This window comes from Pelecanus crispus, chromosome 4, assembly GCF_030463565.1.
Source record: "Pelecanus crispus isolate bPelCri1 chromosome 4, bPelCri1.pri, whole genome shotgun sequence".
Lineage (NCBI taxonomy): Eukaryota > Metazoa > Chordata > Aves > Pelecaniformes > Pelecanidae > Pelecanus > Pelecanus crispus.
Window position 1 is genome coordinate 76,484,039 of NC_134646.1, and position 27,240 is coordinate 76,511,278.

The 27,240-nt window shown below is 38.9% G+C and overlaps 1 protein-coding gene across 1 annotated transcript in view; it reads right to left on the minus strand.

Annotated features, from left to right (window-relative positions):
- The window catches only part of DOK7 (docking protein 7), a 66,918-nt gene that overhangs the window by 13,956 nt on the left and 25,722 nt on the right, over nucleotides 1-27,240 (minus strand). The window contains exons 6-8 of the mRNA XM_075709382.1: nucleotides 25,157-25,264; nucleotides 21,608-22,482; nucleotides 1,180-1,222 (exon numbers count right to left, since the gene is read on the minus strand). Coding sequence (XP_075565497.1) covers nucleotides 1,180-1,222; nucleotides 21,608-22,482; nucleotides 25,157-25,264 — 1,026 coding nt within the window. The remainder of the gene's footprint in view (nucleotides 1-1,179; nucleotides 1,223-21,607; nucleotides 22,483-25,156; nucleotides 25,265-27,240) is intronic.

Sequence of the window (27,240 nt, forward strand, 5' to 3'; positions counted from 1 at the left end):
AATTTAATCATAAGTGCTCTGGTTTCCTTGGGTTTATTAGAGGACTAGAAAACTGCGTACCAGAAGGAAAGATAAAATTAGAGTTAATGATCCAATTTGTGCTTCTACTTGCACGTCTATAAATCAAGTAATTCCACTGACTCAAGTGGAATAACTAGGAACAAAATCTGCTAACTGCTTCTGGATTTTCTCCTGCTAAGACAGACAAAGGAATAGAGTTACTTGTGACCTTCTCCAGAGACATCTCCTGATCCTAGGTATCTTACTGGATTTGTTCACACAAGTAGGAATCAGCTACACTTGACGTATTTGCCGAGTTTTTTAAAAGTAATAAAGCAAGCCAAGCACAAAAAGCTGTTCTATGTCTATTGGAAGCAGGCAACCTGATAATTTAATGGGTATACTGAATTATCAGGAAAACAGTTTAAGGAATATAAAGGTGCTAAGGTGCTAAAAAAATTCTTTGCACAGATCTCTCAAAGGAACAAGATGGAGACAGTACACAAAACCAAAGGCTTACCAAATGTTATCTTTGAAGTAAAATGGTGATACAAAAGGTGCCAGACCAGTTTGGCTACATCAAACACAGAACTCCAGATGGCCAACACATTCTACTGATAGGCAGATTTACAATGCAGAGATAGTCAGCGTGTTACCTTTGCCTAAATAATCTTTCCAGGCCAGATACTCAGCTTCCTCCTTTACTGATTTTGTTGGTCGGTCAGTAGTTCCACTGACATGAGAGAAGCATCTCCATGTTCCCTCTGATAAGGAAGCATTCCTGTGTTTTTGTGTTATATAGAAAACTGGGTATACACACTGAACATATAAATCAAGTTTCCCCTTGGTGTTAATATAACCTAAAAAGAACACTTTCTTGACATTCTTCGACTAAGTAGAAAAAGCACTAAAACTTTATATGGAAACTGACAACTTTACACCTCTTTAGATTACAAAAGGAAGGGAAAAACAAATATATTAATCTTTGCAACCAAAGATACTACAGATCACAATGTATTTCATAATTGTCAGGCATGAACTGCAGCAGCACAAACTACCCATAGACAGGATACCTCCCAATATAGTCTTTAGTTCTGCTTCCATAAATCTGTTTCTCTTATCACAATTTGGGACTTAAGCATTATTCTTTAACAAAGCAAAAAACTAAACGGCTCCTACCTGGTATAGCTGGTAAGACTCCAGACTGTAATATTGCTGTTCCCTAAAGAAAACAGAAAATTTTAGAATGAAAAATCTTTACAAGAAATAGAAACTTTACAAAATATAGGAAGAATGGCAGAGAAATCACTTCATCATCACAAAAGCTTAACAGGTGGTTTTAAAATCCAGAACAGACACAAAGGTTTTCAGACTTAAAGATGTTCAGAACATGCGTAAGTTGCAAAACCTTTGTGTACCTTAGTAAAGGCTAATTAACTTGACTTTGGGTGCTTTGCAACAACTGTAGCAGGCATGGTGAAGCTTAGCACTATTGAATCACCCTTGAATTAAACAGCAAAAAGCAAGAATATTTGATATTCAGAGGCAGATGACACTAAGTTGGAGTAAGATATGTAAATTAAGGCCATGCCTATATTTGCTCAGAATGGTAGGTGCTGCGAACAGACCGAAGCCTGGTGTGCTTGTGACTCAGCTCCATAAAACCAATATATTTTATCCTTGAATTCAGACTGCCTACAAATCCCACCTGTGACATCCGAGACTTTCTAGGAAAGCTTTGTGCCATCTCAGATGCTTCACATTGCCCGTACTATGTTGGTACCATGGCAAGTAGGGCACATCAAAGCAGTCCGGCCTAGAGAACCAGTGCCCATTCATGCTCAGGAGCAAGCGCGTTCCAAAGCATGCCTGCAGGCCAGGTTTCTCCCCAGCTACACTATCTATGTCATTCAAAGCTGATTTGGAGGACACTCTGGCACTTCCGTCTCCAGATGGTATCAAGGCTGCTCCTGCACTGCAACATCAAGGTAGGCTGTGAAGTCAGTCTGGCCTGTGCTACAGACCACCACCCTGCCAGAAAGGTCTCTCTGATTTCTGTGACCTTGGCGAGAGCAAGAATTCATCATCATGCTCCATTCACTCTTTTCAATAAATAAACGTGTCTTCTGGACTTCAAAGTGAAAAAACACTATATACCTATTAGAGCTGAGCAATAACCCTGTTCAATTCCAAAGCAATAAAATTCCATTTTATATAACACCTGACAGTCATTTTCTTCACCTAAATACACAGATTGTGACCTCTGATAACTCTCCATTTCCTATGCTTTCTTATAAATTGGTGGCTTTTCAGACACACTCAGGAGTTTACATATATCTTCCCCCTCTACGGGCACTGTGCTGACTTCCCAAAATTTCTCAACAGAAAACAAAATAGATCATTTACTTATTATCCATGCAGAAGTTCAAGTCATACTAATTCCTGCACAACATTTTCTTAAGGCAAACATATTAAGATGTAAAGCTCGTTACATGTGACCATCACGAAAAAATGTCAGAGCTATCAACTAGATCCAACTTCAGTTAAAGTAGGTGGAAAGGCTTTTTTTTGGTTTTGATGGACCTTGCAATGAAACAGAAAAAGATTAGAAAAGATTACACTGATTATGCTTCAGCCAATAAAATATACATTAAAAGAGCTTAGAATGAACAATTGGGGTACGGGGGTGGTGTAAGGTTTTTTTCAAATACAGTTTTGAAATCTGCAACACAGAACAACTTTCAACAGTGGAATAACACACAACATACGGGATGTTTCTGCCTAATCCTATTGCAAGCATGGAATCTACAGCATCAGTATTTACTTGGGCTTTAATGCTAGCTGAATATTTTAATACATGAGACACTGAATTTGAGCAACTGTTTAGAGTAGAAGGGAGGGGGAGGAAATCAGAAACATGGCCAAGAATTCACTTCTGAAACAGAAAAAACATCCCACAGCATTTCAGAAAAAGAGCATTTTATTAATTTAACCATAGTGGATGTTATTTGTTTCTATAGTTACTGTGTGCCACCACAGAAGTTGCTGCTTTCATTTGGGGAATATGCAGAAGTATCTGCACAGATAAAGGACAGAGGAGTTTATGATTCCATTATGAGCAATGTTCTGTATATTTAGGTAACAATATTTTTCCATTACAATAGAATTCCTATGAATTTTTTGTCGCTATTATTTAGAGCAGACTTGAAAAATGCTTTTTTCATACCCTCAGTAACTTATTAGGGGTTTACTAATACAGAACATCAAAAAATAATTTCCCTGACTTTGGTTATGTCTGTGAATGTAAAGCAGATTATGCTGCCTCTGAAGGTAGCATCTGCTAGCTTACTTAATGGAATAGAAAGTGGCAGACTGCAGTGTTGAAATGCATAAAAATCAGATATTGCTAATGAGAAAAGATCTCACAACTTTCTGGCAACTTTCTTGCTTTTAAAACCAGCAAATTAGATTAGATTATACTTGACAAAGAAAGATGCAAAAAGGCAAACAGAAGTTAGATGTATGAAATTACATCAGATGTGGGACACTGATAAAATACCATTGAAATTATAGTGAATAGATGAAAGACAACAAATAACTAAAAGAAACAGATGTGATTAGATAAAAAAATGAGTCTGAGATAATAACAAAAATAAAAACAGTCTTTTGTTATCAAGCAATTTTTCCAGTCTATAAGGTTGTAGTCTTCATTTCCATTTCAATATGTCATATTCTATTATTTCTGCAACTCTGAGGCCTGCTGCTGCAATCCTTTGTAAGAGAGAGACTTTGCTAACTTACGGCGGCTACCACTAAGGCAACTCAGTAGAAAGAACAGTATCAGAGACTTAAAAGCTATCTTTTTAATTCTACAAAACTCAGGCAAAAGACGCTTTTGTCTGTAGGAGAAACTTTTTAAATTATTATGGCATAATGTACAAATGTAAATGCATGGTTTTCAAATGCAAACTATAATACATATCTCGACCTACCATATGATTACACCAAAGAAGAAAAGGGCTAAGTGACCTCACTCAAATAATATGCTTTTGTTATGCCTGCTGTAATATTCAGACAATAACTAACAAAGCGAGTATCTAAGTCCCACATACCTCATCATATTGCTCATATTTAATAAGTTAAATATCTTTCTAATGTAGATTCTTTCATCTGTGGCCTAAGAGCTGAGTGCTGAAGTATGTGATACATGGTTGTTAGTTCAAACAACCTCACCACTACAACACCCGCAGTAAACGGATATGTACCACTTGCATATCACACATCATGAACTACATGTCCAGGGCTATTTTAACTCTGGTAGTGATCTGGCTGCTGTCAGATGACATTCATTTTTGATGTTCTGCTTCCAAATATCTTGGGTAGGAGTCAATGATAGATGTTAGAAGAACCCACTAGTTTGATATGCTGGATCATTATTCATAGATTAGCTCTGTTACCCTAAACAGCTAAACAGAACCTAAGCCTTGGCATTTATTTCTGTGTGTGCAAATAACCATCACAGTACATAATCCTTTTGACAATCAAGATGGCATTACTCCCGCCCCCCCAGCCCTGGGTATATTTGATATATCTTTGTCTGTCTTTCCTCTATTTTTCTCTTAAAATTTCATTTGACTTCATTCAATGTTTCATTCACTTTAAATTTCATGAAATATGTGATTTACCAGATCAGTTCTCATTTTAAAAAATTACCAGATGCAAATACTGTCCCATATAAAGAGCAGTCTGCCTACTTTTCTCTATATACTCAAATCACTTTCCATGGACTACATACCCAATCCTGCTCTGCTGTTGCCAATGGGCATTTTAGTCTTTGGACACAAGATCAGCCCCAAAGTCCAGATCTTCCAGTATAAGCTCCAAAGCAAGGAGCAAAGATTACTGTACTGTGCAATTTCCTATTGTTGGAAGACGTTTGCCAGATTCATAGTGACAAGAAGCATCACAATTGCTTTGAAAGCTTATCTCTGTGGCGTAAAAAAGGAGCCAGGATCTTACGATGGACAGATGGACAGAAAAAAATAAAGGAAAATATTGTCTTAAGGCTAATCCCTCTCATTACTGGCTCTAAGGGTAGGAACTGATAGATAGCTGTTCCATGTAAAACATGTATTTTCAAAAAACAAAAACATTTTTGTTCCATATTTTCCCTCCTAAAAAGGAGGAAACCACACTTCCAAGAAAAAGTAGATTAGCTTCTGTAGATTGCAATGCTGAGCTGGGCTCCATCATCACTGGCAAAAGGAATGAAATGCCATTTGCCTGATAACTGTCAACGTTTCAGACACACCTCATCAGTCACACCTTATGTCATTCCCTTTGTGTATCTTTAGAAATAAAGCTTTTCTTTCAGCTCATCTAAGTTTGGCAGCTTTTTATAGCTCCATTATTCTGAACCTAGCAAGAGTTAGAGTTCTCAGTACAGGAAAGATATGGACCTGTTGGAGGGGGCCCAGAGGAGGACCACAAAAATGATCAGAGGGCTGGAACACCTCTCCTATGAGAAAAGGTTGACAGAGTTGGGGTTGCTCAGGCTGGAGAAGAGAAGGTTGCAGGAAGACCCGATTGTTGCCTTTCAATACTTAAAGGGGACCTATAGGAAAGATGAGGACAGACTTTTTAGTAGGGTCTGTTGCAATAGGACAAGGGGTAATGGTTTTCAACTAGACATAGGTAGATTCAGACTGGATATAAGACAGACATTTTTTACAATGAGGGTAGTGAAACACTGGCACAGGTTGTCCAGAGAGATGGTAGATGCCCTGTCCCTGGAAACATTCAAGGTCAGGTTGGATGGGGCTCTGAGCAACCTGATCTGGTTAAAGCTGTCCCTGCTCACTGCAGGGGGGTTGGGCTAGATGGCCTTCAAAGGTCCCTCCAACCCAAACTATTCTATGATTCTATGTTTTGTAGGTGTCATTTGCTTTAGTCTAAGCACATGTATGAAGTTTTGCCCCAGTCTGGGTCCCCAGACTGGAAGAAGAAAGGCTCAACATAAATTAGAGGCTCCCAGATTCTTCTTGTAATGAAAGAGGAATTCATACTCAACAGCAATAGAAGCAACTATTTGCACTCTGAGATTTTTATTCAGCACATACCAAAAATGCACTCATAAACAGAGACAATGGATTGCAACATTGATCAGCTGCTTAATTTTCATGGAGAATATGATCTAGATTTTTTCTCCTCTCCCTTCCTTTATTTTAAAGCTATTGTGCAGTATCAAGACTGTGCAAAACATCCATTTTTTCAAGAGAAAACCATCGAAATCATGACTCAAAATCCAGAGGATTGTCCCTGAAAAGCAGAAAATGTAAAGTAGACTTTTCTAACAATGAACAAACACTCTCATGCCTGCTGTATATAGCTGGTGGCCCTTCATCACAATCCCTCTGACTGCTTCACATAGTTTGTATGTAGAGGGAGGCAGCAGATTACAGTTACATTATATAGTTTATGACAATAGTATCTTGAACTGTCAGCAACTTCACAAAGGAGCAAAGGACACAACGAGAAATTCTAAATGAAGATTTTGAATCAGCACTGATTGCTTTTAGAAAATGGAAAAGAAAAAATCTTTAACATGTCTGAAGTTCTGCAAAGCTCAGATATTTCAGCAAAAAGAAACCAGTCCCTAATGAAACTGACAGTTAAGGTACTTTCCTCGTGAGGATTAAAAGACTATGACTTATTCTTGGAGCAAATCACCAGAAAACTTTAAAGCTGGAATGCTTAGGCTGCCACAGGAAAAAAAGAGTTCCCAGGAAAGGTCAATAAATACAGACACATGGAACGACCTTTAAAGGTCATCTGCTCTGATGGGCTGTTTCACAATGCCCAGCAGTTGATCAGGTTCTGAATAAAAGATGCAAACTTATTAAACTCTAGGATCCTTTGTAACAACTCCAAATGAAACAGAAACTCCTGTCCATGGCATGCTTCAGGTGCAGGGCTCCAATTTCAGCCACAAACTTCTGATTACTCAGCTTCATCTGTCGCAAGCCAACTGTTGGCTTACAGAAAGATTGCTGAAGTCAGTTCAGAAACATCTCAGTTTGCTCAGCCAAGCCCAAACATCAGCTATTTTCTGAAGCATGAAGCTGGCGATTTCAGTGGCACTGGCAAGCCGTGCTCTGTGTCACATTAAAATACGCCTCCTAAAACCTGTGGGATAATCACAGCTCAACTCGTCTACAAGTTACAGGTGCTGTTTAAACAATAAGAGACGAGAAAGAATGAAAAGTATTGTTACGTTCTAGTCCAAATTTGTATACCCAGCTTCTGTCTCTCACATTTTTACAGAGAAATTCTTCAGGTGTGATTTTGATATGCTTCTGTTGAGAGAGGCCTTCTGCTTCTCACTGTGGGCTTCCCAGCTACCCACAGCCACGAGCCATTTGTCACCCAATCCAGAATACGACCATTGGCATCAGAGTATGACCATTAGCTCAAAAAATGACACTACTTCCCTTTAGCATACTCCGAAACTGTCCGCTCAAGGGAGAGAAAGAAAAGCTGGGCTGAGTCCTCTGCCACGGCTACCACAAAAGCCAGTACCTGGATCCAGCTGCCCAGCCTCTGCCCTGAGATAAAAGCCATCTCCAGCTGCCAGCTAGCAGCAACAGCCCTGAAATTCAGATGGTAGGAGTCTCGGATGCAATGCTGACGGGTCAAATTTCAAGCTTCTGCTACTGATAATGCATGGGCATGGGGAAGCTGACACAGCAACAAGGAACATGATTTGCTCTTCTTTTACTTTTCAGAAACAGACCTAGAATTTCTACATACCGAAGAGTCACACTAGGATTGTGCTGAGCAACTGGATTGTAATGCAATTACATGGTCACATGTCATTTTTTCCACGGGACATCTGCCTCATTCACTGCACGAGAGGGACACGTGTGGGTAAAATCAAGATGGCATGAGCAACTGTAAATCTGTCAATTCCTTAACAGTGAGGGGTTTAACTTTTCAACCTAAATAACATCCTTTTAACATCACACACATATCTCATCATATACAAAAGTATTCAGACAGAATTCTAGAGGAAACAGCTATGCAATTCCACCCAATACCTATGAAATAACTGGTGTAAACACATCAGTGACATTTGTGTCTGTTTCCAGGCACTACTACAAGCCAACCTTGCATACTTCCAGACTAGACAAAAAACAAAGTCAAGAGCATGTACAGCTGCCCCAAAGCAATAACACTCATGCCAAGTACATAGCAAAGTCTGAAGGCACACGACACCAAACCATCATAACTGTACTAACACCAGTATTAGCTAGACAGCTTATGCTTACAGAGAAATGGCCAAAACCACAACAACTTAAGAAACATAAATAAAACAAAGACACTCTGCCACCTCGCTCAAATACAGATTTTGTTTTTTTCTTACAATATTTGGGACTAATTTACTAAGGTTTGAGTTTCTCACAGTTCTTCAAAAAAATTGATCATTCCAGATCAAACAACACTACTAAATACTTCTGTGAATTTGAGAGTCTGTATTCCTTAACCACAGGTAAAAATCAGAAGCACTGGTTTCTATACAGGTAGCAGCACTTTGTTATTTCATGGATGTTTTGTAAGGACAGATAGAGTGACAAGCTACAGAGAGAGGTACTGCAGTAGCAAACCCTCTAGGTACATCTATATAAGCAACTCAAATGAAAAGCTGGACACTAATGGTAATGAATATTACTGAACAGATGAACTCATCCAAGCTTCCTGACAGACCTCACAGCACAAAGACACTGGAGTATGATCAGAACATTTTTCAATCCCGGTTCATGATACAGGAGGACTTTCACAGCAGGAGCCATGACTGGGCTGAAGAATTCAGCCAGCCAGAAGAAACAGCTAAGCCAGACATAGCAAATTGCCTCTGAGACCAATTTTAATTCAATGTATTTGATAAACATGGCCAGAATTGGTGCAGAAATTAGAAGACAGGAACTAAAAACAATTCTTCACAGAAAATAAAACCACCATGAGCAAATGTCATAGGGTATAGTCATCAAACATGACAACTGGGGCATAGCAGCTCCTGATTTCAGAGCACAGAACCCTGAAAAAATACACCTGTGAATTGATGCTAGATACATAATAAAATTTATTAACATCAGCCTTCACTGCCTATCTTTCACTAGATGTACAAGCATTCTGCCACTCAGGACATGAAAGACTCCTTACACAATTGCCATTAAAATAAACCATCTGATATACTCAGCTCAGAAATGATAACTTCTTTTTCTCCAACTGTGAGATTCCTCTTCAGAAATATTCAGGTCTAAGATCCAAGGCAGATACCCCTGATATACTCTGAAGTTCAGCATATCATATATTCTTAGGGCCAAAATAAAGACAGCCAATTCCTCCAGGTAATAACAATCAGCTACATTGTTCCCCCTGACTCCTCAGTTGAGCTGTTACGATTTACAGTAGCAGAAGATCTGTTCTGGAATTTTATGAGAAGGAACAATTTTTAATCTAAGCGTAAGACACCCAACAGATTTTCCAATTCAAGATAGTGTGTCAACTTTTTAAAGATGTTTTCATAGCAACATTACATTCCCTTTTCCCCTTTTCAGAGCCGTGTTCAGCTAGGCTCCTGTTAGTTAAACCAATTCTCCTAAAGTACGTACAGAAAGTCCAGCTGTAACGCTTAAGCAAAAGAGTTCAAACACAAATTTGTCCTGACTGTTGAAGGTCCAACCATGCACCCACAACATTGCTTTAACCATTCACATTTGCACAGGTGAACACGAGTGCTGCTATTCAGCACACAGCTGAGTAATAGTGTATACAGTAGCTTTAGCCATGCAAAAAGACAGGATGTGTTTCTTTTTTAGAAGTGGTAAGGCCTTTATGAAAAGATAGGTGTTTACGAACAATAAAAATCAACATTAACTATAGTAGGTTATATAGTTGTATTCTTATAGAAAGACAGTAAAACTGCAGGCATCTGTGCCTACAGCTATATCTTAACATGAAAAGAAAATTATTTTAAACTTAATTCAGTTCTGATAACTGGGGGGAAAATATCTTTCCTATTTACGCAAAAAAAATCTTTTTCTTTTTTTTTTTTAAATAGAGACTGGCACTTCTAAAGTCCTATCAAGTACAATGGAAACAAAGTAATGTACACAAAGCCGAAGAGGCTTCAATTCCATGTATTCGTGTTTATATTCCATATATTCCAGTTTCCAACAGGGGGTAGCATTACACTACTACAAGAACATTTGATATTTAAAATACACTCAGTTTCCCCACATTTCCTAGTCTGAGCTTCCTTGTACAATAGATCCGTTAATTTCCACTCATTCTACACCAAGTGAAAACCACTTAAGGCAGAGACTCCAGCAAAACCACCGTACCACCGAAAGTAAGGCTCAGATGGGGCCCGAACACGTATGAATAACAGCAGACTTGATTCGGCTGTGCAGATAATAAGCAGTGTGTTGTTCTCATCTCATTTTTCCTGCTCAGCATGTAAAAGAAAAAGAAGATGCAAGGTGCACATAGACTGCATGCAACACCTCACATGAGCCATTTCCTTTGTATTTTAAAGTTCACAAGACAAACTGTGCCACCACTGAGCTTCTCAGTACTGCAGAAGTACTTGTGAAATTAGGAGGGCTTGACAAATGGGAAGTGTTGTTCTACATTTCCTTAGAATAGCACATACCAGTAAGAAAAACAGAGTTCTGCTGCAGTAGGAGCATTAGCCTATTTCAAGGTTTTAAAAGTCAGTACAAAAGTACTGTTTAGCAGGAAGCTTGGAGAGACTGAAAGCAAATGAAAAGGACAATCATTAATATATACACATATGCACTCACAACAGGATTCAGGTATCCTTGCTCTCTTGATTAGCAAAGGAGTGATTTATGGCAAATTTACACGAGAAGAGACATGTAAGACAAAAAGTCCAATAATCCGTTCATTTCTTGACACTGAGACATTCCTTCTCTGATGAGGAAAGGGGATGAACTTCAACCAACATGCATAAGATGTTACACACTTTTCAATGAAAAATAGTGCTTATCCCACTGTACTGAAAAGTATCCTAACTTACCATAACTATTCTTGTCAAAAAGTTTCTGATTACAGAAAATTAATTCCACCAATTACACAAAATCACATAAAGTATCCCTTTTACTCAAGTTTTCTGTTTGCAACAAGACTTTAAATCCAAGTAATCTATTCATGAAGAAAGGGGATTTTTTTTCCGCAAGTAGAGTTTAACTACAACTCTACAGCTACAGTGACAAACAGTAGAGAAGTGCTCAAATGTGAAAATATTTCAAAAGCTGGCAAAGTGAAATCTCAGATGTTAGAGACAAAATTAAACCTACCTCTACACATTCTTAGAGATCGAGAAAGTTTATGTTAAGCTGTAATTACCATTTTGAAATGTTCACCTAGGGACTGCCCTAAGAAGTCTGTTCCTTCTTCTACTTCCCCCAAAGAGTGTTGTTCCACAGTGAGAGCTTAGCTTATGCTTGCACTAAAAATACACTTGGGCCTGTTTTGTAGCCGATGGAGCTATGCCAATTTACATTAGACTAGTTATTTGATTCCTTCCTTCCAGCCCATTCCACAGAAAGACACGAAGAAAAGAATCCTTGTTATAACCTGTGCATCCTGCTCCACACAGAGAGAGAACTAGAGTGGGCTTAATTATGAGCCTATGAAGAATAAAAATGAAAGCCTTGCAATATCATCTTCGCATTCATTTTCCTTCTTTTCAACCTCACATTTACAGCTAAAGTTAGTCAACTTTTCCCAGAAAAAAATTATTAACAAGATCATCAATAATCATCATTAGAAAGAAATAGATGGAACTAGAAGGACAAATAAGGGAGAGAAGGCTCAAAATAGTAAGGTTAAGACAAGTGTTTTCCTTTATCCCCAACCCATCACTGAAATTATGGTTTGTCAAAGGTAATGAAACTGTAATTAAGCTGCACAGCTTCAAAGGATACAGTTACTTAACTATGCATGGGGGCTGCTCACAGGCTTCTCCTATATTGGAGAGCACTGCTATAAATTACCAGGTATAATTATTTCTGTAGTTTTCCAAAGCTTTCTATAGCAGTTATCTCCATAGCATGTGTGTTCTGCTTGACTTTGTGTCTCAAGGAATGAAATGAATTGGCAAACTTCATCTGGAAATGTTTTCCTAGTGCTACAGAGGATTCAAGTATACAGTTACTCGCCCTGATATAGCCCACTTAACACTTCTCTGTCCTTCTAATAAACCAGATAGGGAAAAGGTTTATATTTCCTTAATATTTTCCGGGCTCAAATTTCTTGTACATTCAAAATTGCTTCCAATCAGCATTGAATTAGCAGAGGATTCCACAGAATCCAGACTACTGCAGAGGATGTGGCTAGGGGAGAAGGAATACAGCCAGAGTTCATGTCCCACTGATTCCCAGCTGTTGAAACAGTCATTTCAGTTGAGTGACAGCTGGCTGCTGCAGTTTGTACTGCGAACAGCCCAATATCCTCCTGAGACAAGACTTAGGAGGACAAAGTCAACTTTACAGCCCTCTTTCCATCTAGTCTTTGGACTTGTGTGGGATTGAACTGCTTCAGAGAAAGTCTCGAGGACTGCTTTCTTTCCTCAACCCTGCTTTAGGAAAGGACACATGGAAATACATAGAAGATAATGCCAAGGAATACATGCAAGCAGAGCTTGTATGCAGTAAAGGCACTTTACTGCAGCCTAGAATCTGTATGTAAGACTCCGGTATTCACTCACCCCATCCTGGCTGTCATTTATCACATGGATCACATTAACGGTCGCTTGTTTTGATCTTAACATCCCCATCCTGCCCAAGGAAGCTCAGTCTAACTTTTACACACACACAAAAATGACATGTTGTTACAGACATACTGAAGCATCAAACCTCACTGGAGATGAAGCAGAGGGGATGGAAAAAGCAACAGTAGCTCCACATAACATTTTTCCCCACACATCTGTCCTACACCCATGGGTTGAATTACTCCCTGAAGCAAGCTTTTCAAGGAGCCCTTCAACAGCCAGTATGTTACTATGCTAGCAAGGATGGCCAGAATGCAGGCAGGTCGTTCCCTCCACAATTTGGGAATGGAACAGAAAAAGTTGTAAACTATTAAAATGTGGGGTAAAGAGCATTTTTTACACCATAAAAAAGATTTGCTTAGTTGCTCAGGCATAGTAACTTCAAGATTTCATTGTGATACTGTGGTTCTGACCCAGTGTTCCTACACTTTCAGCTGAGTTTAGCCAGCACCAAAGAAACTCAACAGTAAGTACCTACTTACTTAAGCTGGGACAATTGACTAGCTGAAATATTTAACTGCAGATCCTCAGACAGCTTGACCTGCTCCAGAAGTTCCCTGTGGTCATCTGCTCTCACACTTCCTACTGGGGAAGAGCTCAGAGTTTTACCTAATCCCTATACAGGGAAAATGGCTTTTGACCTCAAAAAAAAAAAAAAAAATTAAAGCAAAAAATCATTGCATAAAAAAAATTTCCAAAGTAGATTTGATGCAATATGCCTCTCCATAAGAATTTAAGAAAAGAATACATGAAGAAAACATAATACAATTATGTTTTTCTTTTCTTCCTCTGTTGTCACAACTTGGCTTGAATTTCAGTCATATCCTCAAGCATGTTCTTGATATCTTGGTCCTTTCTACATGCTAAAAAATTGCTCAACGCTCCAGCTAATCCCATGCTTAGAAAAAACTGATTTTCAACTGCCATGTCCTCAGTTGCAGACTTTCTGAATCCATTGAGTGTAAATGTTCCTGCATTAATCACTTCTTTCCAGTAACTCCGCAGTTGTTGAAAGACACCATTCTTCAAGCTCAATTGCACACACACACAAAAAAAATCTGTTGAAATAATGTATTCAGTGCCACTGCTCTGTGATCTTTCATTATCTTGAGGATCTAATCTGAGTACAAGTCCATATGGGATATTATCAGCCAGACTGACAGTATCTCCATAGAAATCTTGAAGTAATAAGCATATTGGGCACCTTGAGTTACCAAAACTAATTCCACTCATGTGTCTTGTCATGGGTTGTAGACAAATTTAAGTATAGTTTGTGTAATTTTGTTGGAACAAATTTAATCCTTCTAATTTGCATACTTCCAGTTTTAAGTGGCTCTGTCAAGAAGGGTTGGTAAGAAAGGTCACACCCGTACTGAGCATCTGTTTTCAGTCCTCTCATCTACTCACAGTGAGCTGCTGTCAACCCTCCAGACATCTCATCCAAATAATTGCTATCCTACTGACACTTGCCGATTCCTTCTGAGCCACGCAACGACTCTGATATCAGTGACTGTTAATCAAAACACAGTATTTTCTGCATAGCCTTCTTTAATCCATGATCTTAAAAATATAACGTTGGTAGACATTACAAACATTTTGCAGAAATGCAAGGCAAGGAATTGAGGTTTTTTAAAGAAACTTTGTTTATGATCTTGCAGAAGGAGAGGAACCACGTGGGAATCAAACCTAGGAATCTTAATCCAAGGCTGCCACTGGAATTATTTGCTTCCCTCTGAGTTCAGCTCAATGTAATCCATGCTCTCCTAATCTTTTTTTGTGGTTTCTTCCTCTGCAGATGAATTCTACTTTCTCCATTGTAGAAAATGAAGATAGAAAGTGTCTGCTAACACTTATAGGATGCTGTAGAATTTTTCCAGAAAGAAATGGATTTCTATTTAGAAAAAAAAGAAGACAGAAAGACAGAAAACAACCCTTCTCTTTTCCATTGGCCACGTTCCAAGCAATCTGATGAGTCTCTTTACAACTGGATCAAAAACAAAAGCCCCACAAATGCTACATTCCAAAGGGAGTAATTTTTTTCCAGTTTTTATTGTCAGACTCCTCCTCTTTCAAAACATTTCTTTCTCTCTCTTCAGAAAAGCTATTGCTTCCAACAGAGGAAGAAGTAGCCACCAGTTGTAGCAATAAGAAAAGCTGTTATCCAGCTTGATGGTACTTAGGGAAGGAAGTAGATTTTCCCATTTGTTCATTCTGATTGCTACAAAAGGTCAATACTGTGGTTTATCAGTATCGTCACTGGCCCTCTGAGAGAAAAGCAATCCAGTACCATTTCTATTTAGTACAGAAGAATTCATTCTGCTGAACTACATTGCCTACATTCCCTCATGTAGGAAAGTACTCTCTTCTCTTGACATTATTAATATCATTTCACTTACCAGTGTTTCTGTGGTAGGCACTTCTTTTCCCCTTACAGACCATAGGCTATCTGTTCCACTTAGTGCCTGATCTGAAGAAGTGCTGAGAGCTTAATTCTTATTCTTCTGAATTAAAATTAGAACCTTTAGTCTTAGCAGAAACACTGCAGGGATTCTTTCACAATAGATGGAGAGTATCTTCGGTATTATTTTTTAGATAAGAGGTAAGGCAGCCTGCTACGGTGCCAAAAGCAACTCAGATCTGAACAGTTCTGGTGGGGTTGCCATGTCTTGTATTTTACTGTGATGTCTCAAATCCAAAGTCATACCCATTAAGTGACCTCCTCCAAGCAAAGCTTAGTCACTTATATAAGACCTTACCAGAAAGTGCAAAGTAAAAGAAAGCTGACCCTCTTCTTGATTATTTGGGATTGCAGCCTATTGCCAAGAAGCATTGTAATATTGTACAAAATAACAATGGTAAACTGAGAAGGAAAAGAAAAAAATCTTCCTTCCCCTGTGAACTGCAGATAAGCAACATCTCAACACAGTGCATAAGCACATCCAACAGCACCTTAGTGAGAGGACTGGAGTTAACACTGTGATAGACTTGGGGTCCTGGCCAAAACTACAAAAAGTAAAACAAAATAAATCAAGCTCTAAGACTGACACTACACCCGCCTCTTTTATGCCCCTTTCCTCTGCCAGTTGCCAACCAGAGGACATACTTTTGCTCCAGTCTTTGATTTGCACAGTGCTGTGTGCTTTTGTCAGCACAACCAGCTCCAGAAATGACTGCATTTCATTGTCAAGGACAGCAATGATCACAGATTTCTTCTATTTCAGAAAGATGTTGTGGGGAAATTGGTGTTTTTAAAGAAGCCTTTGAATCTGTGAAAAGCCAAAAAAATAACACTACTCTACTGTAACAATTTCAGAGCCTTTTACAGTAACTGTAATGTAAGTAAAATGCCAGATTGCCAAATCATTGTCCAGGGCAGTCACCTCATTTAGTGGTGGTACCTATTATGGAAGATGCACCTCACTGCAGGCTAATGTATCACAATCAGGACTTAAAGAAAAACAATTGGAATTAAATCTTAAAAGAAGAGAGGACAAATGCAAGTTTTCCAATCCATATCAAAAGCCAACAATACCCAGAATCAATGGTCATCAAAGCATACGGGAGCCTCACAAACACACTGTCACTCAGGTCAATAATACTGATGACTGACTTCCAGATTCCTCTTAGGTGCAAACTGTTCCTGTTATAGTTTTGACAGTGTGTGTGTTGCCTAACTGCCCAGAGCTCTGAGACTGGAGTAAAAACACAAGTAGAAAGAATGCTGTAGATGATGACAACTGCATCCTTCTCAACTGAGAATTTAGAAAGCCTGTAGCTTTTTTGAAGGTGGGAGGAAGCATAAAATGTTACAGCATCACACATCAATAATGTAAAAAAACACAAAAAACTTTGAAGAGAGATGTAAAAGGTGTGTAATTACAAATAATCGTGTTCCTATACTTTCAGAGAAAGCAGGGAAATAAACACACTACAAGATAAACATATAAGATGTTCAGTCTCATGGGGAAAGAGGTAATGGCTCCAACAAAAAAAAAAATAGCTACATTAAAGTTGTCTATAACAATATATGGTGATTTCTTTAGTATCTATTTTAATACTACATTAGAAAAGTACCTGACAAAAGCCAAAAAAAATTAAAACATTGTCAGTTACATGGATGTGGCACTGTAGTCTGCAGCCACTATTTCTCGAATCTCACTACACCAGTTTACACCTTATAGGCCTTCTCTTTTACCACTTTCAAAACCAGCGCTTATAATGAAAGGATACACACCAGCTAAAGCCAGGGTTAAGGGCTTTGTACAGGATTTGGAAAACCAAGGCTATATTCCTAACCCAGTTACAGGCTGTTCATGACCTTGGTTAAATCAGTCCAGGCAAGACCACAAAACAGACCTCCGTGTAAGATGTTCTTCAGAATTCAAGCCCCTTCTCTGTCTGAGGACACATCAGCATTGCTTCTCTCTAGGCTTAGTCTCTCCCTGGTCTACAATGCACAATGGAAACACAGATATTCATAGTAGCTCTAGATCTACCCAGAGACTCTGCACTAGCAAAAGGTTGCATGTGATTAACAAGCCCTGCAGGGACATGGTGCTGCATGATTAAATACTGAGTAAAGTGCCCGCTCAGGGATCACAGTACAGACATGCACATGCCTTCCCTTAAAGTTGGAATGCAAAATAAAGCAGTTTCTACAGAACACACTGAAACAGGTAAATTTCCTATCAGCTAATCAAAGCAACTCCCCACTTAAACAGAGATCCACATCCCCCCAAGGCAGGTACCAGATCTCCCTATATTGTGTAGGGAGGGGTTCTTAGCCATTCAGCACTGTGGATCCTGCTACCTGACAAAACCCCTAAACTCTTCTGTGCATTGTGACCACAGCTTTCCCGTATTTCCGCTTACTACACACATGCTGGGAGATTCAAAGTTTGAGGCATACAGTTACTGTGGCAGCAGGAACTATACAAATACCTCACAGAGGATTTGGGTAGACCGGCTGCTAGTTTGGGACTGTTGCCTCCAAGGAGGTTTTGGTATTTTTAAATGCTCAACCAAATTAGGTGGCTGAATACCAATACAGGATTGATGATAACAGCCACACACAAACTGACACTTTCTTTTCTCCTCTATCATGGCAAGTTAACTACCAAAGCAGTAATCAAGCCTATATTTCTGCATACATAAGAACTCCCACTGACATAAATATGAGTTTAGGGTGAGCCAGACATACATAAAAGTCATACCTACTAAAAGGCACATTTCGAGCTGTCAACAGTGATTTGAGTATAACGCTAAGTAGTGTGAAGAGACAGCCATAATCATTCTATATTAATGCAACTTGCAAGAAGATGAAGGTCAGGGGGACAAAAAGCAAAGCAAAACTAAAACCAGTACTTGTCAGATGCAAAAGGACAAAAGCAGTTGGAAAATAATTTTATTTTTCAGACTTCTAAGAAAATTTACAAACAATGGTGGTGTAAAAAAAAGACACCCTATAAAAAAGGTTGACATCATTTCTCAAACTATAGCATCAAATGAAGTTACAGAGCAACAAGCGTACAATGAAATTCTATTCATCAAATTAGTATTAGCTAAGTAGTTGAAAATGCAATAAGTAAAATCTAATAATAAATCTCTACAGCTTACTCAGAAATCCCATAACAATCCAACATTCTGAGCTTAAAATATACTTACAATACACAAAGAATTCATCTCTGCAATCATCTATAGCACTGAAATCACCCAAGCAAAAATTACATAGCAAAGGCACACCTTGTGAAGTTTGTAAAGGACATCTTGAGCACACCACAATAACATACAACAGAAGGCAAAAAACCCTGCATGCTTGCTTATTAATCCCCAATGTCTAATATGAAATACAATATAGAAATAACAGAAGCAATATTTAGTGACTTTCTTCATGCTGGTTCTATTCTTCATCCAGAGTGAAACAGAAAGGCTTCCTTGCCCTATTTTCTGTTTGAACCTTGGCACTTTCCCAGGGTATGTTATCCCTATGTTCATCATCATCCTTGTCATTAGTGGAGCAGGTGGTTCTTAACCAAGTCAATCCCAATCATGAAGGCCACCACGCCTTCGACATATGCATGTCTTCATCCTGCAACCTGTCTCCAACGCTTCACACGCTGAACTCCACACACACAGACAACATGCCCAAATCTAACCTCGATTTGCCAAAGTTTACATACAGGGCAGAAAACAAACCAATGCTTATATCCTTTATTACTGCTGTAGACTTTCCTCTACTCAGGTCACTCACTCACTTTAAATAATAGGCATTTAAAAACCATCAACACAATTTAATTAACAGCTTAACTTGAAATTGCAAAGGAACTCCAAACACTGGCACACTAAAGCCTTTTGAACATGAATTTGAACAAATGTGAAAACCTGGTATCTTCATTAATCCATAAATCAAATCATCCTGGCCCTAACTGCATCTTAAACATGTGTTCAGAGCACAAGGAATAAAATTATTTTTTAGTTACAGCGTATGGATTTGTGCTTTCACTGTATTCATCATGAGAAAAGCCAAAGACGGCGTCCATTAAATACTGCTGAAATAACTCATCTTGACAGTTTGGGACAAAGTATCAAAAGGTTATTTTTTTCTTTCAAAAGTAAAACCAAACTCATGAATCATTCCATTTAATGAGACTTCTTTCCCAAATGCTTAGAAATGGGTAGGAAAAAAAAGATAAGAAGCAGATGTGCATATCATGCTAAAGGAGGAGTTAGTAAGAGTGTTGCACCAGTGCTTCTCTCACTAAATTTGTTTAAATATTGACAATTCCTGAAATTCTTGCCAACTGATATTATTAGGGCAACTAGAAACACCATGAAACCTGACAGAGCTTTGCAATAAAAGATGTGGGTGTATATGTTGTTGGGGTCAACAGGCAGTTAAAGGAGTGACATAATTTAGCCTTTAACGGCTTTGAAGATATACAATGGAATACTCACTTTCAGCTTCTTGTCTGCCACAGATGTCCAGGGTAAACTCTGATAAATTCATGTCTAAACTGACAATTCAGATCACCCAGAAACATTGAGAGTATGTGAGCTAACTGTACCTTAACTAATTCTTTCCTCACTGCCTATAACAAAGCCATCTTGGACATTTCTGATCCCAGAGCCAAGCCCTTCTAGGAATCAGTCTTGTGCATTTTTCCCAGCCTCTCTCTACCTACAGGCAGCAGACACAGGAAGCCAGCAGCAGATACACTGCTGTGCACCCCACTGCCTGCACTGCAGAAAGAACAGAAGTGGGAGGCTGAATCTCAGGCTCTTGCATCCAGCTAAGCTTTCAGCATTAGGCTAGAGGGCTGGTAAGGGCCTTTGGTGCCGACGGCTGGCAAGGATAGTCTTGGAAGAATGCTGATCCTAATGATCAGTGTAGACACAACCTTAGCCTGTCACACCAGTGCCTCCCTACCTCCCAAATGCTGCAAGAACGTGACAAAGTAAAGTCCAAGGTGCTGTTACAGAGGCTATACAAGTACCTCAGGCAGACAGCTTTTTCTAGTGTTCAGATACATGAACGCAGTCAATGATGCAAACGCATTAAATACCTCATGAGAAGAAAATAATCCCTCAAGTTCATAACATTTTAATTTTTCTTTCATAACTTACTATACACTCAAGCCCTTTTCATAGCAGTGATTTATGTAATCCCACATGCTCAATTAAAATGTACACACTTCAGTGGCAATACTTAATTCCTCAAAAAGTCTCTCCTGCTGAATCCCTACTTCACTCATTCCTTAATTGGAGCACTGCCTCTAACCTTCCCAGCCTTTCAACAGCTCACCAACACAAACAGCTTTACCTTCTTCTAGTTTAGCAAACATTCACCAAAAAGCTCTTCTCCAGAATAGGTAAAACCAGAAACACTTTCTCCATGCAATGTACAACTAATGGATAAATCTTACTACCATAAAAAGCCAAGAATTTAGCAGTGTTCAAAATGGGAATATCAGTCATAGTAACACAGTAACAACATACAGTGGCAAATGTGTTTAGAAAGGCATATGAATCTCCATGCTTCAGGTTTTAAGTCTTTATGTGACTGGTTATCAGAAGTATTTTTTCCTGCAAATACACTGTCCTGGTAGTACACCACTAATGAGTTTTTGTACACTTCCTCTAAAGTATCTGTCACTGGCCAGTTATAAATATAATACTGGATTAGTTGATCTGCTATCGATTGCCATGCTAACTTGACTATCTTCTCTTTCCCCAGTGAGAAACTTCACTAATCTGGCTTCTTGTGCAAGACATGCTCAAACTACAATGATACAGAAAAGAAAAACATCAATAAAATAAAAAATATGTATTGTGGTCACCTAAAGAGCATCACATACTATTTGGCCTCTCTCTTTCTTCTTTTGAAACACCATCAGTAAGACAGATCAATGTCCTTCCTGCTAAGTGACTATTATATGACAAATTCATCCCTCTCATGTGCCTGTAAAGCTTCTGTCTGTCACTGTAAGCCACTCACACCCAAAACCCAAAACTGGCCAATTTAAAAGTAAAGATTGATGGCCTATATTGTTCAGTGTTTTCTTGATCAGGCACAGATTATGAGGAACCTGTGTGCTAAGCCTCTCAACTTGAGCATAAACAGCACAAAAGTTATTACCAACTCAACTTATAAAGGAAATAATAGTATTTATGACTTACAACTTAAGTCATTTTAAATTAATCATGCTATATTAAGTAAGGCTTGTTAGCATCTGCTCAGTGTTAGGTATTTACCTTAAGTCCACCACAGATTGGACAAGCTGAAAAAAGAGCTCTTGTCATCCCAAGGTGGGGGCTACATGTGTCATAGGGCTCAGCTGAGGCCCCACTAGGTGGTGACAACTCACTACTTTTGGAGTCTGACACCTGTCCTTGTGGCTTTGTGTCTGACCACCTGGAAACAAAATCCACATATGTCTCATCACTTGAGTCCTTGCTGCTTTCTGCGAGTAAGGATGACGGCCTCCCTCTGTCCTGGCTGTGCTCGGGTACCCTGTGTGCTTCCAAGTGTGGTAGTAGCAGCTTTGGGTCACTAGCACCTTGAGGTGACAGGGACTGGTCCTTGGGTAGCATGGAATCTGCACTCTTCGGTTGCACATCTTTAGAAGCTGCCTGTAACAAACTCCTGGGTATATCATAAATATGTCTGAGAGAGCTGGGAACCTGATACTCTGCTCCCGCGCCTCTCTGGGGCTCACTGTGAGTACAAGTGCATAAATTCTGATCCGAAGGAAAGTTCAATGGCAAGCTTAGCAATGATCCAAACTCATCACCGTGGCAAATGTCCAAGCTCCCAGCATAGGAAGAGAAGCTTCCAGAGTAAGAAGAGTGACTACCAGTAGCTATTCCGCTGTCAGAAGAACTCTGACGACCTATTTCCTGTAGCTGTCTGGATCGGAGGGGCTTTGGAGGCGGTTTTGTGGTGCCACGTGCCCCTTCTGGAGGGGTCTTTTCTTCCCCAAGATGAATGCCCTTTGCAGCTGCCAGTCCATGACTCTCTTGAGAAGTGCTGGCTGAAGACTGTTCAGGCCAAATTGTCAATCTGCTCCCAACACTAACATCCGAGTGGCTGGTGTCTGAAGACGAGCTTGAGAGACTTCTATCATCTCCTAGAAAAGAAGAAAACACATCAACCTATGTTTAAAACACAATTGACAGACTGAAGCATGGCAAGTATATACAAACAGAAAGGACCCTGAGATTCTATCTGTTTATTGTAAGGGGAACTTCTGTCAGAAAGCCAGAATTCCTGCAATAATTCCTATCCCCACAGGAAAAATAAAATGCTAGTAGTATGTTACCTTGCCATAACCCTACCACATTATGGAACATAATGCACTCAGGGCTAAATCTTTAGAGTTTATGCACTAAGTTCTCCCCTTTTCAACCACATTTTACTTCCATAGTTTTCTTTTAGATACTCCTATCTTACATCACAGGGAATAGTCACAAAGTCTTATGCTCAGAATAGCTGAGGATACTCTGAAGAAAGCCTTGTTACTGTAACCCAAAGCTGTATAAGACATTTACGTGTTTCTATTTGATCTGAATCAACCAAATTATTACCTTATTTGTACTTTTTTTTCTCTATTTAAATCTTACCTGAATGACATCAAAGTGAATGTTAAAGAGACGACAAAAATAAAATCAAACTTAAGACTGTCCTGTTCGCTCCTCTGAGCTCTTTTACACTGTACTCCTCCATAAATCCATACCAAAATGCAACCATACATCAATGTCACAAACAAAAATGAGAATACTAGTATTATAAAAGTGTTTGCTTATCTATAGACAAAAAGATCTTCCATGATTCATTTATGCATATATTGCAAGAATTTTTTTTTTTCACTGATACCTGCAGGAAGGACACTTTTACAGGTAACTACTGCTATCCAAGACAGAATATGGAAGAAAAAAATTAAACATTGGCATGAAAGGGCATAAGGACAAAACACAAACTTCACACAAATGCATACACAAAAGCAAACAAACAAAACCACTTTCTTGTAGTGGCACACACAGTCCACAATGTTATTTCCTTTCTTCTTAATAAAACCAATGTGAAAACAACAGCTGAGAGCAGGATCGTTCTGTAGGTATTAATTTTAATTAATTTTATTAATTTTAAACTTTGGGCAATAAGTTGCCAGATGGGGTAGAAAGAGGAAGGCTCCACTGCAAACTGTGACCTGAGCTTCTGGTGTTACTAGGCTACTTCTATTCTCAGGTGTTGAGGGAAAGTTTAGAACAATTCTCTTGCTCTTCATGGAGTAATTCTTGACCTATACTATCACAAAATAGCAATAAAATCTAGTCCTTTCTTTTCCCCCAGTGCCCATTGCATGATACTGGCCTGTGACCCATGTGTAACTGTAACTCCTAAGATTAAATTATACAGCTGTCTAGACAGAAGGCACAAATTACAAAAATATTAGTGTAGTACTCAGCAACATGCCCAGAAGAAGAAATATACTTCTTAAATAAAAGTTATTCTGCTTACAAAAACATATTTTTTTAATTGAAAAAATAAGATTGTTGAATGTATTTGAAATTACTTCGCTTAGACAAATACTTTAGGCACTTCAAAACTCTGGAAGGAAAGCCCTCCCACAGTCTTGAAGAAAATGCTCTAACTATGTAGAGCTACATGTTCTCCAAGGCAGTGGCAGAACCTAGATCTCCAGATTCAGCCAAATGTCCTCCCACCAAACCCACAGGGACATTCTTGTTGTAATAGTATTTCCCATAAACACAAATATTTAATTTTCCTATGCAAAACTCAAATAACAGAATATGAAAACCTTACTCTAGGATTCCTTATTCACTGAAGATTATAACATTCTTAGGAGAATCAGATCATAAATTCAAGTAATATCAAGCAGAGAATATATACAAAGTTGGGCCACATGTTTTCTAAGAAGAGTGACTGGCTAAAAAAAACAGACACGCTTCTCTATCAAGTCTCATTTGTTTTCCATCAATCTAGTCAAGTCTAGTAGTTATATGCTAACTAAGAAAAACCTCAGGAAGTCTCAGTGGAATTTAGTCACAAACCACATTACTCAGCAGCATCAAGACTAAAGTAGCCATGGACATGTATAGAAGCACATAATTACGCTCTTGAGGATGTTCACATGGACATTGTTAGGCTTGTAGGCTTTAGAGTCAAAAGCAAAGCAGACGTTTTGAAGATCTAACTTCTGATATTAAACAATTCAAATGGCAGTCCAGGGCATAGGTGCTTTTACCAATCCAGTGCTAGACACCAATACTACTTTGACACACAAACAACTCCAGAAGGCACATGCACAGATACCACCACAAAGAGCAAGAATAATAACACTTAGAACCAAAGCACAGGAGTCCTAGGTTTTACTACAAAAATCTGCTGTAAGCCTGATGTGTGAACTATACAGCCAGTTCATCTCACAGGCTGGAGTGAGTCAAGTACTTAAGCAGACTTGATGTAGACCGTTCTTTTGCAGTTGCACATGCACCGATTGAGTAGGATTCAGCATACTAAAGGATTTTCCTGTGTTAATAGTGTTTGATACAAAACTCACTTTGCTCAGCTGAAAAACTCCAATCCATGTCAATGGACTTTAGACAATGCTCTTAAAGAGCTGCCCCACAAGCAACGGCAGCCAAATCAAATATCTTGACCATTTCTCTATTATTTTTCTTTTAACCTCAGCATCTTACAACTGCATACATATGCACGTTTCTAAAGCCTGGGAAGGAAGGAACACCATTTATTTTTATATAATTAAAGATATTTCTTACCTCCACTGCCCTGGCGACTTGTATGGGACAGCAAGCTCAAGCGCTTTTCTAATTGCAAAGCTTCATGAGCCAATCTTTCTTCTGAATAGGCTGGATTTGTACTTGGATCTTTAAAAAGGAACAGAAAATAAATAAATAAAAAAGAAGAAACATGGAAAATATCTACAAAGAAAGGGAAAGAAAAAGACATAGTCTTATGTTAGATACTCTGTTCTTATGTTTGATCTTCTAGTACAGGAGAGGAAAAAGGCTGATCAGAAAATGCATGGGACAATCTGCATTCAAGCACATCCTGGAGAAATGCTACATAATAAGTTATAATTTTAAGTGTCAAAAATTTTCAGAGGTTATACCCAGTATCTGTAAGAGTCACCACCAGGGACAGTAACCTGAAGAGCACAGCACTGAAGGCAATAGCTACAGAGATAATTAGCATCCAGCAGCTCTAGAGGAGTTGAAAACTAATATGTGACCTGTAAAATGTGTCCTGACCTCACTGAATTCATTGGGAATTTTATAATCAAGAAAGACCAAATTTTTCATCCTACAAATTTGCAAATCTACATCACAGAATCACAGTGATTAAACTATCCGATACCTTCCAATCCAGATCACCTATTTACAAAGACATTGCTTTTCAAGTTTGATGTTCAGAAGGTCATTAAGTTCAGAAGTCAGAGATGAAATAAGCAACCTGGTGGCTCTCCATGTTTAATACACAATGAGTTAGAACAGTAAAAACTACTACTACAATATATTATAGGAGATTTTCCCCATACATTTTAGTGAGTTTGCCATTCCAGCTGAAATTACTTCACTGAAGAAGGCTCCTTCCATTCCAATAGAAAGACCAAAAGTTACACAGAATGTGGAAGAACTTTCATCAGAAGAATAGGCCAGTTTCCTCTAAACTATTTTGTTTCCAACCAGGCACAACAATAAAACCAGATGTTGGAAACAATCATAACCATTATCCCAAGAGAAATCTTACATATTTCTTCAATCAGCACTGAGGAGGGTGTCATGTTCAGCAGTTGCAAAAGATATGGTTTGCTAACTTGTTCATCATCGGAAGTTTCAGTAGCTCTTACTAATTATATAGAGAAAGGAATTAATGACAGATAAAACAAATTAACTTCCTCACAACTGCTGCTCTTGTATATTTGATCAACTGGGTGGTAGTAGCACACCACAAAAACATTTAATCACTGAATCATTTAATAAGAGGAAAAAAAGGATGAAAAGGGCTATACATTGCTGTGGTTGAGTTAGTAAGATAAAAAACAGTTGAAATGATGAAAGAAGAGTTTCATTTTCGTCCCAGGTCTTTCAGTTTTAAAAGACTTGGGTTTTGTGTTGTCAACACAGCAGTCAAAGCAAGCTCACAATCAGGGGAAGGAGCATTTCCAGGTGAGATGAAGCTCCATGGGAGTCCCCACATTATTAACTACCTGAGAAACAAGCTGCCACATCTCTCCTCCCTAACTGCATTCACTTTCTGACCTGCCCTGGGTAGATCCAAGCGCATCACAGGAGCAGAAGTGACAATGCTGACCTTTCTTTCCCATGTAGAGGGGGTTTCCGTCTTTAGCAGTCTGCAATCTGGGTGAGATTAGCAGAATGAGCCAGACACACACAGAGTCCTTCTGTAACAGCATATGCTGGAAATCAAAGATGTTGTAACAGGAACAAGGCAACACCACCTGTGACAAACAGGGTCTGTGACCTCTGTCTCTCCCAGCTCAAACAGTGCTCAATGTCAGTGTCTGACACCTTTCAAACTTAACTTCAAGAACAGAAGACTGTTTGATATGGATTATTTTGTTAGGTCTCCATTCCTATTTCCCCTGCAATACAACTCATATTAAGCACTGACTAGTTCAAACCTGTGTAACTGCTTACTCAAACGAAACCCCCAATGCTTCCATATGGACCTCTGCCAAAGGAAAATACAAGATTTGGCCACCAGCACCTATGGTGCAACCCAGACAGGTCCATGCAAGGATCTGCTCAGTGGCATACAGCGTTACAGGCTGCTGCTTGAATCTATTTTTGAATGTCCTCTGCTCCAGTTACTCTGCTGT